General features: G+C 41.6%; 2 protein-coding genes across 2 annotated transcripts in view; both read right to left on the bottom strand.

Annotated features, from left to right (window-relative positions):
• Positions 1–1,589, bottom strand: part of Crkl (CRK like proto-oncogene, adaptor protein) — a 29,432-nt gene extending 27,843 nt beyond the window's left edge. Inside the window, exon 1 of the mRNA XM_003478361.5 lies at positions 779–1,589. Coding sequence (XP_003478409.1) covers positions 779–1,089 — 311 coding nt within the window. The 5' untranslated portion in view covers positions 1,090–1,589. The remainder of the gene's footprint in view (positions 1–778) is intronic.
• A 2,633-nt stretch (positions 1,590–4,222) lies between these two features.
• The window catches only part of Snap29 (synaptosome associated protein 29), a 56,670-nt gene continuing 40,652 nt past the window's right edge, over positions 4,223–20,240 (bottom strand). Inside the window, exon 5 of the mRNA XM_063226046.1 lies at positions 4,223–10,126. Coding sequence (XP_063082116.1) covers positions 9,972–10,126 — 155 coding nt within the window. The 3' untranslated portion in view covers positions 4,223–9,971. The remainder of the gene's footprint in view (positions 10,127–20,240) is intronic.

The following is a 20,240-nucleotide window of genomic DNA, read 5'->3' as shown; positions in this document are numbered from 1 at the left end:
AATTTTAAAATGTCAATGTCTTCAGATTTAATATATTACGTGAAAACGAACTAAGATAAAATTATGGTTAAGTATCATTGTGCCTTTGTAATTACCCAGATTTAGCTCTACATATTAATGGTTCGCGGGGAGGGGGTGGTTTACAAACTTTCCTTAAAATATTCCAGTTAAAACCAATTCGTCTTTTTTTTCTTTGTAATGTATGTATAGTTAGAGATGACAGGTGTCTGGCTGCTTCAAACTTGACATCAGAATATTAATACTGTTAATAATTATGATACTTCAGTTAAAGATTTTTGTTCCTAAACGCTACATCATTTTCACCCGGCAGCTGTTCCAAGTAGATCTTAACCTGCAGTTCAGAGATCTGCGGAAGAATCAAGAACCTCGAACGGTGTGCAAACTTGTGTGTACGTGAATTTTCGGGAATGGTGGGAGGAGACATGCCACGGTTACCTTCAGAGCCTCGAGCAAGTCTAATAATCCAAAAATGGGTTATTTTAAAACAAAACAAAAAGAACCTCAACAACAAATTTCTGCATTAATACCGTATTTGACTAAACTGACAAAAGAAAAAAGCATGCATCTGAACTATGCAACCACCGATAAACAGAATCCTCGCATCTAGAGATCCAGATCCTGACATGAGCTATCCCTTCGGAATGCCTTCTATTTCAGATCGAGGAAAATGGTTTTTCCTATATTCTCACGCCCGGTCTTGCACCGATCCCAGCTACTCCCGACCCTCCTCAGTGGTCATGCGGCTTGCGCGCGTTACCTGGGCGCTGGCTCGATTAGGGTGGTGGTGTCCAGGTAGTGAATCTTGTAAAATTCCAGCAAGGCTGGCAAATTTTCAAATTCCTGGTCCCCGATCTTAAAACGGCGGTTGGGCAGGGAGTTGATGATGTAGTGGGAGACTCGCGAGTTCTCTGACACCGACAGCACGTAGTCCCCGGGGCAGGTGGAGGAGTCGCGGACCAGAAACATGCCATGGCGCTGGCCTTGGAGTCGGGTCTGCGCCTCATGGCGAGACACCGGCCCCATATACCAGGCAGAGCGGTCCGAGGAGTCGAACCTAGCGGAGGACATGGTATCGGGTCCGAGCGTCGGCTGCTCTCGCCCGTTCCTTTGCGTAGTGCTCAGGGCTGTGAAAGGGCCTCTAGGCAACCTCGAGGCGCGTTTAGCGGGACGGACCAGCACCTTCCTCTGCGCTCCGGGCCCGCAGCATCCTCCGCCGCCTTGCGCTTGCTCCGGGACTGCCTCACGGAGACAGCCGGTCCAGGAAACACGGGACAGAGCCCAAGGGTCTCAACGGGAGAAAACGAACCGCAGCGGAGGCCGCCCCGGAGCTCTTAGGCTACCCGGCGTATCTCCAGTGACTCCCAGCCTGGAAAATGGCGGCTCCAACAGCCCCACGAATCTGCATCGATCCCTCTGTTACACGAAGCTCGGGCCTCCAAAGAGCGTCGCGCCACCGGGGCGGTTTTCCCCAGCCGGTTCCCAATAGCCACAGCAACAAAATGGCGGACGAGAGACAAGCTGCCGGCCACCTCCCCCTCCGCTCAGCGCCCTCTGTCTGCGCATGAGCGAGGCCCGACTCCCAGCGGCCGCCGGGGTCCTCCCCGTAACGTTATTTCACGCAGCCAATCAGGAGCGCGATCGCGACGATCTAGGTGTGCGCCCCTCGCGCCTCCTCCCGCGTTCCGGGAGGAGGCTAAGGAGGTGGTGGCACTCCCTTCCTGGGCCACTGTGCGCCACCGGGGGCGCTGCAGCCACCGGGTCTCAGTACTGGCACGAAAACAGCTGGGGCCAGGAGGGGGAGCTTCATTTGGAAAACCCACTTCTGGGAACAAAGCATAAAGTGCAAGCTGAACCCCAGGCCAGCGGGGAGGCGTGGCACTGAGGTGACCTGGTTGGCCGAGGGAGACGAATGGCGGATAGGCTCCACTGTACCAAAGTGGCTCAGGAAAGGGATGACCCTGGGAACTAAAGTGACCTTTGGATGGCTAGGTGACCCAAGGGGCAGGTGAAGATTGAGTTGTTCAGAGAAAATGATATAAGAAGCCTATCGCCTGGGATAATCTGGCCAATTTGGGTAGTGAATTGCTGTTGTAAAATGCAAATAATTTTTGCCTCTAGGGCGTGGCGTTTCACTTGCTCCGGATTCGTCCCGCTCTCCCAGTTAATTTCCTCCAATCCACCTTGCTTATTCAGCTAGGCCGAGCTCTCCTAGCGAATTTTCTCCTTTCTGCCTTCATCTGAAGGTGAAATTGAGAAAGTGGGATCGTGTCATGTTCGCTTTTGTCTTGTCTGCCTCTGAGTGGACTTCTAAATATTTGTTAAATGAATGGCTACTATAAAAAAATCAAGTCACTGGCACTTGGTTGTTGGTAATATACCCCAATTGGCTAAATAAGAAAGCATGTCCCAGAAGTGATAAAAGCGAGAGAAACAAATCATACTTAAATTCCTCTGCCATCCCTCTACCAATGGAATTTCATTTTGGCCAGATGGAGAGGTGATAGGTGAGCTCTTATCTTAGGGCAAGCTAAAGGGAAATGTGAACTCAGCATAACTGCGTTTTCACCTTCCCTAAAGATACTTTCACACTGTATTAGTCTCAGATGCAATTTGAGTAGCACAGAATTTGAAACACTACTGAGTTCAAATCTTGACTTAGTTGACTGGCTGGGTGACCTTGGGCTCGTTAATTATTCTATGGGCTCATCTTGGGGTTATTAACAGTACTTCCAAAGTAGAAATAAATGTATTAAGCCAATATATGTAAAGTGCTTGGTATAGTAGCTGTCATATGCTAAGCAGTCTTATAAGAGTTTTCCATTATTATTATTCACTCTCTCAACCTGGGTTTTTAACTTCGTAGTCTAATAGTGGGGGAAAAAAATCTATGGGTGAGGACTGGGGATTTAGCTCAGCGGCATAAGCACCTGCCTTGCAAGCAGGCAATTGTGAGTTTGATCCCTGGTACCGATAAAAATGAAAAAGACAAAAAAAAAAATCTATGGGTGGGTAAGCAACAGAGAAATTTCCACTTGATTTTCTATCTTCTTTTCACTGCTAAATTTCACTGCTAGCATTTCATCATCACCCTCTGATGGCCCAGTCTTCTTGATCTGGCTTTTATCCTTGCTTTGACCAGGACTAAGATTTTAGTGACGGTTGTTAGGGATCTTTATAAAAATTATCATTCTCCTTGATGTACCTGGCATATGTGTTCAGAAAATCTCTTTTCTAGAATCCTTCCCCTTTAACTCCTGTAACACTGACATAATTTTCTTCTACCTCTCCAAACATACCTTCTCATTCACTGTAGCATTTTTGTCTTCAGATTAATAATTATTATGAACACCTTAAGGGTCACTTTTAGTGACTCAAAACATATGTTCTGAAAGTAGAATGAAAACTGATCATATCCTGTGATTATTAGAGAAACACTGTTATCACAGCCTAAATTAATTCTTATCCCAATCTGTTATAATTGCCTAACAGCACCTCTCCTTTCCTAACCTGACCATTTTGGGAGGAGACTATACTATTATTTTTTTTGTATTCCTAGTGCCCACCACAGTAACCAACACATTATTCATGCTGAATAAATGGATTTTGATGACTAAAATGGGAAGAAGCCAGATAAAAATGAAAATTTAGTTTAGCAAAGGTAGGGCAAGGAAGTAAGGTGACTGCAATTGTTTTCAGTTACTATATGTATTTTAAAAAGGTAGCTGGGGACTGGAGATATAGCTCAGTTGGCACAGTGCCTACCGGGCAAGTGTGGGTTTGATTCATAATAACAACAAAAAAAGGTAGCTGGGCTTATGCCTATAATCCTAGCACTAGGGCCAGGGGTGGGGTAGAGGCAGGAAGAGTGGGGTAGAGGCAGGAGGATGGCTATGAATTGGAGGCCAGCCTGAGCTACAAAGTGAGTTCAAGCTAGTCTGAACTGTATAGTAAGACCCTATCTCAAAAAAAAAAAAAAATATATATATATATATAAATAATATTTGGAACTAAAGTTTATTCGCTCCATAGTTCCTGTTGTTTAACCGTCCATTTGGCTTAAATTTTACATTCCAGCTTCCCCTTTTCTGACAGTAACATCACTGTTTTCCTAATTTGTAAGCTCAAAATTTGTCATCTTTCACTTAACTGAAGAACTCCATAGTAATACCCAAATTACATGGTGCTTTTCAAATCACAAAACTTTACAGAATCCATTGTTTTATTTACTCTAACCAGCATTTCATGAAGTACAATTTTTACAGGTAACCTAGAGCCTCAGACATTTTAAGTAGTTCAAATTATATAATATATAAGAGGCATTTCTAGCAATCTTAAACTAGGTCTTTTGATTTGAGGTCAAACTCCCATATTTCACACTGGCAACTACCTACAATTTAGGCCATTTTCTGTTTTGCAGGGAAGAAAACAAGTCTGTTAAAGTCACTTTAGTTGAACACATGGGTAACTTTTTTAGGATGGCAGTTGACATTTTCAGTACTCTGGGAGGCTGATCAAAAGCTTGAGCCCACCATGGGCAAGTCAGTGATTTAGGGACACTTTGTCTCAAAATTTTATTTTATTTGGGGCTGGGGATTTAGCTCAGTGGCATAAGTGCCTGCCTTGCAAACAGGTAGTCTGAGGTTCAATCCCTGGTACCGATAAAAAAGAAAAAGACCCCCCCCAAATTTTTTTTATTTCATTTTAGGCAGGATCTCACTTTGTAGTGCAAGCTGGCCTTGAACTCACTATGTAGCCCAAACTGACCTCAATCCTCTTGCCTCAGCCTTTCCAGTGCTGGGATTACAGGTGTGTGCAGGAGGATCACGAGAAGCAGGAAGACTGCTAGGAGTTTGGAGCCATCCTGCTGTACAAAGCAAAACCCTGTCTCAAAAAAGAGAGAGAGAAATAACGATGTGGTAACACCTTTAATCTCAAGTGTTCAGAAAGCTGATGGGACTGATATAGGAGAATTGCAAATTTGATTTGCAAATTTAATTGCAAATTAATTGCAAATTTAATCGCAAATTAAATTTCCCAGGGTGGGAAATTTAGCAATTTAAATGAGACCTTATCACAAAAAGGGCTGGTGGGGCTGGATACAGCTCAGCAACGGAAGAGCCTGCCTGGCATGCATGAGGTCGTGACTTCAATCCCCGGTACCTAAAAAAGGGCTGGGAATGTAGGTTAGTGTGAAGGCCCTGGGTTCAGTCCACTCCACTACAATAAATTAACTGGCTTGAAGAAAAAAATAAATTAATGGGCTGAGGATATAGCTCAGTGCAAGGCAGACCCTAGATTGACTAATCATTACTGCAAAAAAAAAAAAAAAACGCTGAAGTCCTTTAACTTTTGAAGCTGGGCATGGTATCACATGTCTACATTCCCAATAAAAGAAAGTAACTTTGAAGACTGAAGATTGAACCTAGGGCCTTGCACAGGCTGAGCATACTCTCCATTACTGACACACCCTCATTTCCTTTCAAAGTAAAGTTTGGTCCCAGAAGAGGGTATTAGCTTTTTTGGGGGGAGGGGGATGGAGAGGTATTAGTGTTGAAATAGGATAAATAGGATAGCTAGATTTGTCCCACAGTTGACTTAGATTTCAGATGATACCATAATTCTGCTGACAAAATAGCTATTTTCCTCTGTAAGGATTTTATATATATATATATTTTAAACAATCTCACTCTGTAGTTTAAGCTGTCCTTAAACTCATTATGGCACCCAGGCTTTGAACTTGTTGCAGTCCTCCTGGGTCAACTTCCCAAATGCTGTGATTACAGGCTTAAGCCACTATAGATCTTTCTTTTTATTTATTTATGTCTTTTTATCGGTACCAGGGATCAAACTCATGACTGCCTGCTTGCAAGGCAGGCGCTTATGCCACTGAGCTAAATCTCCAGCCCCTCTTTCTTTCTTTTTTAAGATTTCTTAAAGATATGGCCAGGGATATAGTTCAGTGCCTGGCAAGCATCAGGTCATAAGTTTGATCACTGGTACCAACAATGCACACAAAAAAAGATTTCTTAAAGATAAATTAAAATACTCCTCTGGAATAGTCCAGAGGGTAATAGGATATAGACTAAAACAAGAATGGTTATGTATTATTGATACTGTTAAAGTTGGGTGATGTATGTATGTGTGTGTTCAATTGTATTATTATGTATTATGTATTATTATGTTTGGATTTTTATTTTTTTTGGTACAGGGGATTGAACTCAGACCTAGCACTTGCCAGGACAGCTGCTTATGCTGCTAATCTAAACCCGCGGCCCTGGAATTTTTATAATAAAAAAAAATTTTTTTTTGTCTTTTTCCTTTTTATCAGTACCAGGGATCGAACTCACGACTGGCCTGCTTGCAAGGCAGGCGCTTATGCCGCTGAGCTAAATCCCCAGCCCCTATAATAAAAATTTTAAATATTTCCTTGTCATGCTGGTACATTTTTTAAACTTAAAAAAAATTATTAGGGTCTGGGGATTTAGCTCAGTGGTGTAAACAACTGCTTGGCAAGCACAAGGTCATGAGTTCGATCCCTGGTACCAAAAAAGAAAAAAAATTATTATTAGTACATGTTTGCTGTACATGCAGTTTACAATCATCTTGGGGAGTGGGTACATGTACCTACTACAGCTAGTTTCTTTTCTTTCTTTTTTTCTTTTTTTTTCTTAATTAATTCCCCTTCCCTTTCCCTCCCCTCTACTACATGCTGTTAACGGCAACACTATGGGAGGCTAAGACAGAAGGATCACCAGTTCAAATCCAACCATGGCAAAGGGCCTGGGTTCAATCCCCAATACCACACACACATATTTGTCATCTTTTGCCACATGAGACAAGCTTTAAAAAAAGGAGCTGGGGATTTAGCTCAGTGGTGTAAGTTCCTGCCTGGTAAGTGCAATGTCCTGAGTTTGATCCCTGGGCCAAAAAAACAAAAAACAAAACAAAGCTTTCCTTCAAAAAATTCATTCATTCAGTATTTACTAGGTGTGGTGGATTAAAAACTGGTGGTCAACTTAAACAGCAGCTGAATTGAATCAGCATGATGCTGAGTGTAGATGGCTCACCTTAAGAAAGTTGCCAGCATAAAAAGGAGGTCTGAAGAGGAAGAATAGTGTTGTGGGTTCTCCTGGAGGAGCTTGTCAAGCTTCTTTCCTGATGTGAACTTGGCTGTTTTTGTTGGAGGAGGAGCTCAGGACTGTTCTCTTCGGAGGAGGAGCTCGGGACCTCATCCCTGAAGATGTGTGTGGTATTTTGGGGGGAAGTTCTGGTTCTTAGTATGAGTGTTACTTCCTGGCGCCAGTGCAAAACTCAGTCTACTGGCACAGATCCTTCATCCCACTGGCAGAGACTTTCTAGCTTCCACCACTGACTCTGGGGCCTTCCCAGCACAGAAATGTGAAACAGACTTTCATGAGTCATTGTCGTGAGCTCTAGGTCCCCAGATGGACTTGTAGAAGGCAATGTCATGGGCTCTAGGGCTTCAACTGAACTAATGAGGGTTTATTGCCATGGGATCCAGACCCTTGGCTAGATTTTCTTTTTTTTTTTTTTTTGGTCTTTTTCATTTTTACCGGTACCAGGGATTGAACTCACGACTGCCTGCTTGCAAGGCAGGTGCTTATGCCGCTGAGCTAAATCCCCAGCCCCTTGGCTAGATTTTCTAGGTCTTTAGTGTGTGGACAGATTTCCTGTACTATGTTTGTATTTGACTCCTTGGGTGACCATTATAAATAACACTATAAACTATGTGTCCTATCTGTAATTGTTTTCTTTGCAATCCCAAACCACAACACTAAGAGACAACAAAATGGAAATGAGACACAGCATGAAAGCATGAAAGAAAGGCTGTAACCTCCAGGTCTATGGTTCTGTTTTACCTTGCTTATTCCTAGGTTTTCCAGGTGGTATTATACTTCGATTCTCTTTTGTAAGATAATTACCTAACAGTGTGGACTGAACCAAAAAGACTTTTTGAGCAGCTTCTCTAGATTCTTTATTTCCCATCCCTGATGCTGCCTCTGCAGAGGCTACAACTTTGGAACCTATGATTGGCTTTTTCCTTCTCCCTACCTGGCCAGGCCCAATCCTTCAGGCAAAGTTAAGGCCTGGCATTCTTCCTAAATTGCTTTCTTACTGAAGACATAGAGAACAAATTTCTGTCCCTCCTTTCTGCCCTTGATTTCTTTACAGCAGTGATGCTAAGAATAGAAGAGACATGACAATGTAGATGGTGAGTTACATGATATATTTATATTGAATTGATGATATCAGCAGTCCTCGTATGCTCTCTACAGAAAGATTTAGTGGACCTGTTCCATTTCTACTGCATTTACTAATTTTCTTCCATAATTTCTTTGTGTTTCTATGCAATAAATTTTTCCACTCATCTATTCTCCGTCGTTATTCGTCCATACTTTGAGTAATTTCTTTTCAGGGCTGGGAATTGAACTGAGGACCTTGCAAGTGTTAGGCAAGTGTTCTGTCACTGAGATGCCCCAGAACTGATATTCAGTTCACTGATGCTTTTCTTTTTTAACTCTCACTGTATTATTTGTTGCTATAATACATATGAAACAATATTCATATCCCAATTATAACTGTGTGTATATTGTTAGGGATTGAACCTAGGGCCTTATTCATACTAGGCAAATAATCTACCATGCGTCCCCCCACTCTCAATTATAATTTTCTGTACAAAACTATCAGTGATCACTTCTGAGTTGGATATAGCTCAGTGGTTTAGCTCTTGCCTAGCATGTTTAAGGCCCTGAGTTCCACATCTCTAGCACCCTTTTACCCCTCAAAGTCAATTCTTTTATTTATTTATTTTTAAGACAGAGTCTCCTTATGTAGTTCAGGCTGGCCTTGAACTCACTGTGTAGTCCAGGTTGGGCTTGAGCATGTAGTACAAGTGAGTCCCACCACACCTGGCCAAAGTCATGTCTTTCATAGATGCTGTCTTAGTTTCTTTCCTCATTGCTGAGACAAAATGCCTGACACCCAAAGTTTTAGGACAAAAGGTTCTTAGCTCACAGTTTGTAGAGGTTTTAATCCATAAATTCAAGGCAGGGTGACTTCACAAAGGAGAGCAATTCATGGGGGGCAGAAGACAGCAAAAACAGGAAGGGAGGGAGACACAAACCTCTTCTGTCCCTTATTTTGTATGCAAGCTACCTGCCCTAAAGAGGGTATGAGACTCATGAAACACTGGACCATGAGTGAATCACAAATTCTAGATTCAGCTGCCTCTGAAAAGCCCACCTTGCCATGCCATGACATGAGACTCTAGGGAAACATGTAGACATAAAGCGTAACAGATGCTGTTTCTGACTTAGACTTAGCTACCTTATCCAGGAGTCCTTTTCTTTTCTTTTGGTTTTGTGAGACAGGGTCTTGCTGCATGTCTCAATTACTTTTTCCTTATTGCTGAGACAAAATACCTGACACCCAAAATTAAAGAGGTTTTTATTTTCTTTTACCGGAGATTGAACTCACAACCTAATGCTTACCAGACAAGGGCTTGAGCCACTGAGCTAAATTCCCAGACCCAAAATTAAAGAGGGAAAGGCTATTTAGCTAACAGTTTGTAGAGGTTTAAAGACAGCAAAAGCAGCAAGAGCAAATGGGGTGGGAAGCAAGCCTTTTTTCCTCCTTTATATTCTAAGCAGGCTACCCACCCTAGGGTGGGCATAGCACTCACACCATCTCTGCTCTCCTCTTGTACAGGCCAGGCCCAGGATGTTTACAAAGTGAGGACCTGGGCCCCCTGCTGAGTCACTTAGTTAAACTTCTAAACAGTCCAAATTAATACAATGAATCAACCATTATAACATCCTAAAGCCTAAAATAGAAGGCATGCCACCCTAGAGCATGTCTTCTACACCCTAAGATGTACAATGCTGAGTTACTTAGTTAAGCTTCTAAACTTCTCAAGTTGATGCAGTGTATTAATCATTACACCATATAGTCCAGGGTGGCTTTGAACTCACTATGTAGCCCAGGATGGTTTGAACTTGTAGTGATCCTCCTGCTTCAGCCTTCTGAATTCCTGAGTTTACAGGCATGAGCCACCATGCCAGGCATCCAGGAGCCTCTTTGACTGCTGTAAAAAAGCACTGGACTTTAGTCTGATCATTTCATGTAGTACTGGAAATTAAACTCGGGAACTTCACACTAAATTACATCCTCAGTTCTTTCTATTTTTTGAGATAGAGTCTCATTAAATTACTGCTGGGTTGCCCAGGCTAGGTTTGAATTTGTGATTCTCCTGCCTCAGTATGCCAACACTCTTGGCTCTTTTTTTTTTTTTTTTGTATTTTTTTGTATTTTTACTGGTACCAGGCTCATTTTAATATATTATCTCTTGCCAAGTTCTTTCCATCCTTCCTTCCTTTCTTTTTTTTTTTTTTTTTGTCCTTTTCCTTTTTATCGGTACTGGGGATGGAGCTCACGACTGCCTGCTTGCAAGGCAGGCGCTTATGCCGCTTTGCTAAATCCCCAGCCCCCCATCCTTCCTTTCTTTATTCAGTATTAGGGATTGAACCCAGGGCCTCAAGCACAGCCCTCCACCCTCACTCTGATACAGCATTTCACTACATTGCCCAGGCTGGTCTTGAACTCCTGGGTTCAAGTGAGCCTGCTACCTCAGCCTCTTGAGTAGCTGGGAGTGTGGGACACACCACTGTGCCTGACCTCATCATTTTCCTTTTTTGTCTTTTTGAGACGGGGTCTCACCACGCAGTTCAGGCTGACCTTGGGCTCACTTTGTACCCCAGGCTGATCTTGAACTTGCAAGGATCCGCCTGCCTCAGGCCTCCCAAGTGTTGGGACTACAGGAGTGCGTCACCATGCCTGGCCGACCTAACCATTTTCTAATACAGTTTTAATAGTTTGGTCATCTCTTCTTCAATATGTTTACTTTTTTTTTTAGACAGGATTTTGCTATGTAGTTCAGGTTGACCTATAATTCACTATGTACCCCCAGACTGGCCTCATCTTGCAGTGATCCTCCTGTCCGACTCTACTTTCCTGTCAGTTAGCTACTTCTGGTCTGAAAAGGCAAATTCTCTTATTTCTCCTGTGTAAGAAACCAGCCTACAAGTTTGTCTTCTATAGGAACTCTTGTAAGTGAAGGAGCTTCTCCTTTGGTAGGGGCCAGTGAGATAGACTTCCATAAGTTCAAGTTTGCCTTATAGATTTTTTCCCCTGACCTTGTCTTAGAATATATCATGTGTTTTGCATCTTTCTACAGGTGGGATTGCCTTATTAGTCATTTGAATCCACCATTCTTTCAGTAAATCCCTGCCCCACAAATTGACAGCAATAAATGACTGTAAGACTCCCTTAAATTTATCATGGCCTACAAAGGGCAGAGATGCAGCATTCTGCATGACCTGTCTGGGTGACTCCAGTCCCACCAAGAAGATGAGTGCTGCTCAGATGGGCTAGACAAATGGCCACCGAGATGAAGCCATCACCAAAACGTCTGTACCTGTGTCCATGAGCCCCCAGAAACATTTTCCTTTAATCTTAAGCATACACACGGCCCAGTGGCCTGTAACATATATATATTTTTTGATACTGGGGATCAAACTCATGACCTTGCACTTGCCAGGCAGGCATTTATGTCACTGAGCTAAATCCCCAGCCCTGGCTTATAATATCTTGAGTAAAGAACACCTCCTCATGGACAGACTGCCAGGTTTTTATTTCCTTGGATCTGTTTTCACTAGAAGCTCTAGTTTTGACAATAGGTAAAAGAATCAATTGGGCAATATGATCTCCTGGTTCAAAAACCCAAACATCATATGACTGAAACACAAAGAAAATTTTCCCCAAATTGTCTGAATCAATCCCAGGAAGTATTTCAATACCCTGTAGGCTTAATCTACTTTTTCCAAAGACTAGACCCATATTACCTAAAGGATGAGGTCTCCAGATTTCAATGAAGATTTTGATAGGTTTACCTCCACCAATCAAAGTCATCCATTCAGCAGTGGGAAGATCTAATTCCTACATTTCCCAGGGTTCCAGTAACAAGGGATTTGGCCATCCTCCTGAGATCCACTTAAGCCTGCACTGAGAATGCCTCCATTGTTTATTGGGCCTGGTGCCAGGCCTGCATCCTATTTTCTGCCAATGGTGTGCCATCTTGATAATATTTAGAGCAATCTTGATTAGCCCAATAAATTTCTTTTTTGACATCGAAGACAAGGGCTCAGCACATTCCACTCCAGGAGAGAGACAGTTACATCCTGTCCTGCCTGGGATTGAGTGTCCTATTTACAGATAATCCCTGTTTAGCCACAGTTAAAACATTGTATTTTTGATGAAGCTTGATTGATTTTGCTTAATTAAACCAAACATAGCTTAAGCAAACCTAGAGAACTTGTGAACTGTGGTACCCACGTCTTGCATACTTTCAAATAATTTCCAAGATTTTTAGCTACCTGAATGCTTGTTTACAGTACTGATTAGCATTCTCAGAAGATAGCTACAACACAATCTCTGCTGCTTGGGCATGCAGTATCTGTTGTTGGACAGCTTCTTGTTTTGTTTTTTGTCTTTTTGAGACCGGGTCTTGCTACACAGTTCAGGCTGGCCTTGAGCTCACTTTGTAGCCCAGGCTAGTCTTGAACTTGCAAGGATCCTCCTGCCTCAGCCTCCCAAATGCAGGGATTACAGGTGTGAGCCACCACACCTGGCTGACAGCTTCTTGTAACTGAGATATGAATTGGACATAAGGCTCCCATGAGCCCTGAAGAATGCGTAAAAAGGACTGAGTGGGAATACTTTCCTCAGGAACAATTACCTAGGCTTGTTTCATTGTGAAAGCTATTTGCTGATAAGACTGGTCCAGAAGAGTTAACTATGGGGTCAGATCTGAGTATGGACCTGTTCCTAATAGCATCTTCAGTAATCTCAGGATGTCTTGCCACTTGATTCTGTCATACTTGTTCAGCTGTTAATTCTTGAAAATTAACATGGAAATTTAAATATTGCCCTGCGGGGCTGGGGATTTAGCTCAGTGGCATAAGCACATGCCTTGCAAGCAGGCGGTCGTGAGTTTGATCCCCGGTACTGATAAAAAATAAATAAATAAATAAATATTGCCCTGCAAAAGTCAGGACCCAGCCAAGTGCTTAACATTTAAAGATGGTAAGTGTGAAGCTTCTAGGACACCAACAAGCCCAATGTGAACATGACATTGGATTTTAATCCTGTAAGCAATTTATACTCCAAAGCATTATGTTCATGAACATTTTGTTGTGGATTGTTAGGGTCAGGATGAATATTAATATATGAATATTAATTAGAAATGCACATGTCCCAAAGGGCTCTCTGTAAAGCACAGCCTGTCTAACCAATCTTTGATAAGGGGTACACTACTTCTATATCAACTAGGGATGAGGGCAAGAAGAAAGAAGGGGAAGAAGGAGGAGGAAGAAGAGAAGGGGGACCAGGGCTCTTCACCCTCATTTTTATTGTCTCTCAAGGATGCACTATGTATGAGATGTTTTCCCACAGTTAAAGGACAAAGAACTACACAGACAAAGCTCCAAATAGAGAAAGTGTTAGGGGATGTAACAGAGCCCTGGGTACTCTCCAAACCCTTTCTCATTCGTGCCAGAGATGTAACTCAGTGGTACAGTACCTGCCTACCAAGCACAAGGCCCTGAGTTCAAATCTCAGTACCAAAAAAAAAAAAAAAAGAAAGTATAACTTCCTTTCTCACTCACTCGCAACTCTCTACATCAAATGTGCCCATCTGAGGAAATCAAGGATTATGTTTGATAATATCTTCATATGAGAAAGCAACTGGGTACTAATTTGAGCGCCAGACAGGCACAACAGAATTTCCAATAAAGGGATATAATACTATATTTTAACTGACAAATTCTATCCCATTACCTTGGTTGAGAAAGCTTTCTGTGTGTACTCATTTTTCTTTTTTCTTTGCTGTCCAGCTTTAGTTTAGAATGTGGGGGCCAGGGGCTTCTGCCTCTAGTGGACAGAGAGCTCTGGGCATTTGGCTCACTTCGCTTTTATTCACTCAGACACGGGAGCAAGCTATTAGAGTAACACAAGATTCATTTGTGTCCTGTTATCTATTAGTATGTGCCCAGGTAAACAACCGGATCTCTGCTATTGACTTTTCCTGGAACTTGCAACATGCAAGTTCATTATCTGGTCTTCTACATTCCTAGATTTCAGAACACTGACACATACCTTATTAATTCTAAACTGGATAATCCTTCCACAAGGGGTCACTGATTCTTTCTTGCATTTAAATCAATTCTACATAATTCTTTGAACTAGAGGCCAGAGAATGTTTATTGCCAGCTACTATATATGTTAGCTTTGTGGACCAAGAAGAGAATAAAGGATGTTATTCAGTGATTTTTTTTTCTTTCTTTCTTCTCTCTCCTCTTCTATTTTTATTTTTTTTGTTGTTTTGAGATATAGTTTCACTACAACTCACTTTATAGCCCAAGCTGGCCGAGAACTCAGCACAAATCCTCTTGCTTCAATGCCCCAAATGCTGGGATTATAGGTCTACACCACCATGGCCAGCATTTTTTTCCTTTTTGAGATGTGTTTGTCATCTCACCTTGGACTCATGATCTCTCTTGCCTCACTCTGCCTCCTAAACAACTAGAATGACAGGAATGCACCACAACCACACCTGGCTAAATGGTGGGTGTTATGTAGGTATTTGTGCAATGAGAAAATTTTCTACAAATCTTTATTGATTAAATTCAACATATAATAGTAATTGAGTATGCAATTTTGTTCTTTTTTGCAGTGATAGGGATCAAGCTCAGGGCCTCAGACTAACAAGCTGTTTTATAACCCACCAAAGAGAAGAATGGAATTCTTTTGTTTGGGATAACAATCTGTTTAATTAGGATTCAACACTGATGTTCCTATGAGGTGTAGATGGCACGTGCCTACAATCCCACCACTTTGGGAATCTGAGGCAGGAGGATGACAAATTTGAGCTCAGCGCAGACAATTTAGTGATATAGCAAGGTCTCACCTCAAAAAAAAAAATGTAAAAAGGTCTGGGGATATAGATCAGTGGAAAAGCCCTTCAGTACGAAAGGAAAAAAATATTATTTCCTATTGTTTGTAGAGTTGTAATAATGCTCATCTATAATGAAATTTTATATATTTCATCTTGAAAATGTCTTTCATTAGATAGTATTGCTAAAACCAGTATCAGTCCATGAGTATATATACTTTTTTGTATATGTATGGTACTAGAGATTGAATGTAGGGTCTTCTGCATGAGAGCAAGCCCTGTGTCACTGAGCTAAATTCTCAGCTGTTTTTTGAAAGGGGTCTCACTAAATTTTCCAGGGTGAATTTAAATGTGCATTCCTCCTTAATCCTAGCACTCTGGAAGACTGAGGAGGATCACAAGTTCAAGTCCAGCTTAGGCAATGTAGCAATTTAGACTTTTAGAGTTAAAAAAAAGCTAGGAAATGCAACTCATCATGGATGAATGGGGTTCAACCCTCAGTACTAAAAAAAAAAAAAAAAAAGACAAATGATTTTCAATGATTTGCCTTGTTTATTGGTGAACTGAAAGATGTTACTGGGCTGGGGATTTAGCTCAGCGGCATAAGCGCCTGCCTTGCAAGCAGGTAGTCGTGAGTTCAATCCGTGGTACCGATAAAAAGGAAAAAGACAAAAAAAAAAAAAAAAAAAGAAAGAAAGATGTTGTTAATACTACTTAGTTGCTCTTATTTGAGGAGTCAGTGCGAAGTGTGAACTCACCAAAGAATAAGCCTCACTGCATAGTCTGCATGGAACAACTACAGAGATACATTTTTTGATTTGTTTTGTTTTCCTTTTCTCATGGTGTTTAGTTTCTTACCCTGGATCTCACCCATGTGCTAGGCAAGCAAAGGTTTTCAAGTACCTGTGACACTCCTTATTGCTAAATTCATGGAGTACTAAATGTATTCATGCCTTCCAGTTGTATAAATCTTCTAAGATGTAAAACCAGGATTGTTTATGGTGACAACCTGGGGCTGGGGATTTAGCTCAGCAGCATAAGCATCTGCCTTACAAGCAGGTGGTCATGAGTTCGATCCCTGGTACCAATAAAAAGGAAAAAAAAGAAACCAGGATTGTTTATGGTGACAACCTTACCTTTTAGATGCAGATATATGCCTTTCTCTTGTGTCCAGCTACTTGTGACAAGAGGTACATGTCAAGCCACTATGAGATCACCAGTCAAATGATAGTTTTTTAAAACTTATGTGATGTGTATGTTACATATGTCACTACACTTGGAGATGCTCCTGCATCAAGCAGTTCACACAATGTCAAATACTAAAAGTTTGAGGTGTTTTGAGACAGCCTTGCCATATAGTTCAGCCTGACCTTGGATTCATTATGTAACCCAGGTTGGCCTCAAATTTGTGGCAATCATCCTACCTCAGCCACGTGAGTGCTGGGATTACAGGAACTGTGCCCAGCTCACACACTAAAAATTAAAAGACATTATAAACTTATAAGGTACATTTATAGACAAGTATATTCTTCTTGGATGACATCCTATTGAAGGAAACAAATTAAGTTAGAGTTTCTTTGTGTCATTTAATATCTTGTGGTCAGATGACATGTTTGAATAGAAAGGCCATTCGTACTAGGATGGACACTGAAGTGTGTTGCAAAGATAGTGTCATCATGATTGTCATACTGAAATACTATGTACAGCCTTTGCTCTCAACTTTTTTCTGTAAAACTCTGTAATTGTTGTCTGTTAACACTCTGTGGGGATTCAACTACTAAAACAACCATTGTTGGTAAGCAATAATAACCTGGGCCTGGGGATTTAGCTCAGCGGCATAAGTGCCTGTCTTGTAAACAGGCAGTCATGTGTTTCATCCCTGGTACCGATTTAAAAACTAAAAAAAGAAATAATAACCCTCTGGCTGTACTTTATATTTCAAAGTGCTTGATATTTAGATGAGATTATAACAGTTAAACTCACTGCTCCTTCTGTAATACTGATGTAACTGATCTCTTCTGGGTGTTCAACAATTGGACTAAAATTAGAGATGTAACTGGGCTAAATAGACAGCCAATATTTTGGACCTGACCTTCCAGGTCAATGATGACCCAGAACATGAGGGGACCTTTTTACAAGATCTATAACTTTGGTGAAACACTCAATCTCCTGAACAAGGAGGCTGCTGGACCCTACAGGACAGTAATCAACTTGTACCATGTGCCCAAAGAGGATCATCAAAGAGGGAAAAGTCTTCCATGCTTCTTCATAGAAAGCAACATGGTCAGACAAGATCATGTCCCATCCTAATGGCTGAGACTGACAGATGAGCTGAGAGACTTTGTATGTAGTTCTAAAGGTAATGCCTGTGGAGACTTAACTGACCTTGATAGGCAGCAAAATGTTAATTTTGATGAACACAGGTTCCTTTAACTTAGTCTTAAACACCCAGAAGAAAAGTATAATCAAAACATTTATGAAAATAGCATAGTAATAAAAGTTAGATGTAAAAAGGCTGGGCATAGTAGCACATGACTGTAATCCCACCACTTGGGATGATGAAGCAGGAGGGTGGCTGTGAGTTCAGAGCCAGCCTCACTTACATAGTGATATCAAGGTCAATTTGAACTGCATATTGAGACTCTGTCTCAAACAAACAAACAAACTTCCTTTGTGAAGTGGCATCATTGGCAACCCATTCAGGACCTCCTGTGTCTCTCAGGAACTATTCCAATTCATCATTCTTTTCCTCCAATAAATTTTCCTCCTCTTAGGGAAAAAAATGTGACATTCATACTGGATATGGCAATGTATACTTGTACTCCTAGATACTTGGGAAACTAAGGCAAGAATCAATAAAACCAAGAGTTCCAGGTCAGTCTGGGCAACATAGTAATACTCAGTCTCAAAAGTAAATTTAAAAAAATATTTTGAATGTGAATTTCGAGCCAGGCATGGTGTGCCCTCCTATAATCCTAGTGCTGAGAAGAGTGAGACAAGAGGATTGTAAATTAGGGCCCATCCTGGACTTCATAATAGTGTTTACATAAAAAAAGAAAGAAACAAACGAAAGTGACTTCCAGCTGAGTGCAATAGTGGATGCCTACATGTAAAATCCTAGCCACTTGGGAAGCAGAGGAAGGACAACCGCATGTGTGAGCCCACCCTGGGCAATTTAGACTCGGACTTGAGGAATGACAAAGGCTAGCATGTAGTTCATTGGTAGAGTACCCTTCACTTTGACCCTGCCAGTACTATAAAAATAGATAAATACGTACCTGTCTGCTTCCCTCTCTCCTTCCCTTTTTTCTCCTCTTTCCTTTTTTCTTCCGTTTTTCTTTTTTTTTTTTTTTTGGTACCAGAAATTGAACTCAGGACCTTGCACATGCTAGGAATACACTCTACTACTGAGCTATACCCTCTAGCACATATGGGATTTGAAACACTATTATAACTCCCTCACTGTGACTTTGTATTATGCTAAATTGCAGCACAAAGGAATGAGAGTGCCCCATATAGTTGTCGCTGTAAAGGCAAAGTAGCATAAGTCACTTTATCCTAGTGGATGTAGGTAAGTGTAGCTTTTTTTTTGTTAAGTGTAGTTTTAATCCAATAATTTTATTAATGGTCCTTGAAATCTGAATTTCACATTCACATTGTCTTTTTTCATATGTTTTTTTTTGTATTTTTACCGGTACCAGGGATCAAACTCATGACTGCCTGCTTGCAAGGCAGGAGCTTATGCCGCTGAGCTAAATCCCCAGCCCCTCACATTGTCTTTTGAAATTTCAAAAAAAAGAGCAAGCCATTCAAAAAACATTTATTTATTTATTTATTGCTTTTTCTTTTTCTTTTTTTTTAAATTGGTACCAGGGATCAAACTCATGACTGCACACTTGCAAGGCAGGTACTTATGCCACTGAGCTAAATCCCCAGTCCCTCAAAAAGCATTTAAAAAAAAAAAAAGATTAGGAAAGGGCTGGGGATGCAGCTTAGTGGTACAGAGTCTACCTGGCAAGTGTGAGTCCCTGAGTTCAATTCCCAGTACCTAATAATAATAATAATAATAATGATGATGATGATAAAGCTTTGATGAGGCCAGGTGTGGTGGTAATCCCAGCACTTGGAAGACTCGGAAGGCTGAGGCAGAAGGATTGTCACAAGGTCAAGGCCAACCTGGGCTACATAGTCAGTTCAAGGACAGCCTGACTTACATAGTGAGACCCTGTATCTGTATCTGTCTCTGTCTCTCTGTCTCTCACACACACACACACATACACACATAAAATGTTGCTGGGCTACATTTAGCTTAGGGTCACTGTTTTTGCTTACTTCAAATAAAATGTCTTCTATATTGAGTGTGTGCCTTTGTGCTACACCTAGTACATATACCACAGTGTTTGCCCCCAAAAAATACTAGGAATTAAACCCAGGTATTTTTTATTTTGCACTGAGGTATTTTTTATTTTGAGACAGAGCCTCACTAAATTCCTGAGTTACCAAGATTGGGTCCAGATTCCCATTCTTCTGTCTTAGCCTCTGGCATACCACAATTTGTGATAGACCTCTTCCTTGAAAAAGAGCTTTGGGGGCTGGGGATTTAGCTTAGCAGCATAAGTGCCTGCCTTGCAAGCAGGCAGTGGTGAGTTTGATCCCTGGTACTGGTAAAAATACAAAAAAAAAAAAAAGAAAAGAAAAAGAGCTTTGGGCTGGGGATTTAGCTCAGTGGTTTAAAGTGCTACCCTGGTAAGCACAAAGATTGTGAGTTCAATCCCCGGTACAAAAAAAAAAAAGGGCCTTGACTAATCACACAGTCACAATGGATACTTTCAGTTTTGGCTTGCATGACACTCCATTTCTGTTTGATCCCATTCTCTGTTTCATAGTAGTGAGTCCTGTCTTAGTTGCTTTTTTATCACTGGGACTAATTACTTGAACCTTTTTGTCAGTTTCAGTCCTTGTACAGGCTGCAACATGGTAGAAGGGTCTGGGCAGTGGAGAGCTGCTCCTATCATGGCCACCAAGAAACAGAGTCAGAGGAGTAACTGGAGAGCTAGTTACACCCTTCCTCCCCTGCCCCTGACCCCAGGACCCACCTCTTCAGACCAGGCCCTACCTCCTAATGTCACACGTAGCTATAGCACCACCCTGATTGACTTATCCTTCAAAAGCCCCAGTTTTGAACACAGAA

Source organism: Cavia porcellus, unplaced genomic scaffold (genome assembly GCF_034190915.1).
Source record: "Cavia porcellus strain 051 isolate PalLab524CR breed Dunkin Hartley unplaced genomic scaffold, mCavPor4.1 scaffold_16, whole genome shotgun sequence".
Classification (NCBI taxonomy): domain Eukaryota; kingdom Metazoa; phylum Chordata; class Mammalia; order Rodentia; family Caviidae; genus Cavia; species Cavia porcellus.
Note: the sequence above shows the minus strand (reverse complement) of the source record. Positions and strands in the feature narration are given on the sequence as shown.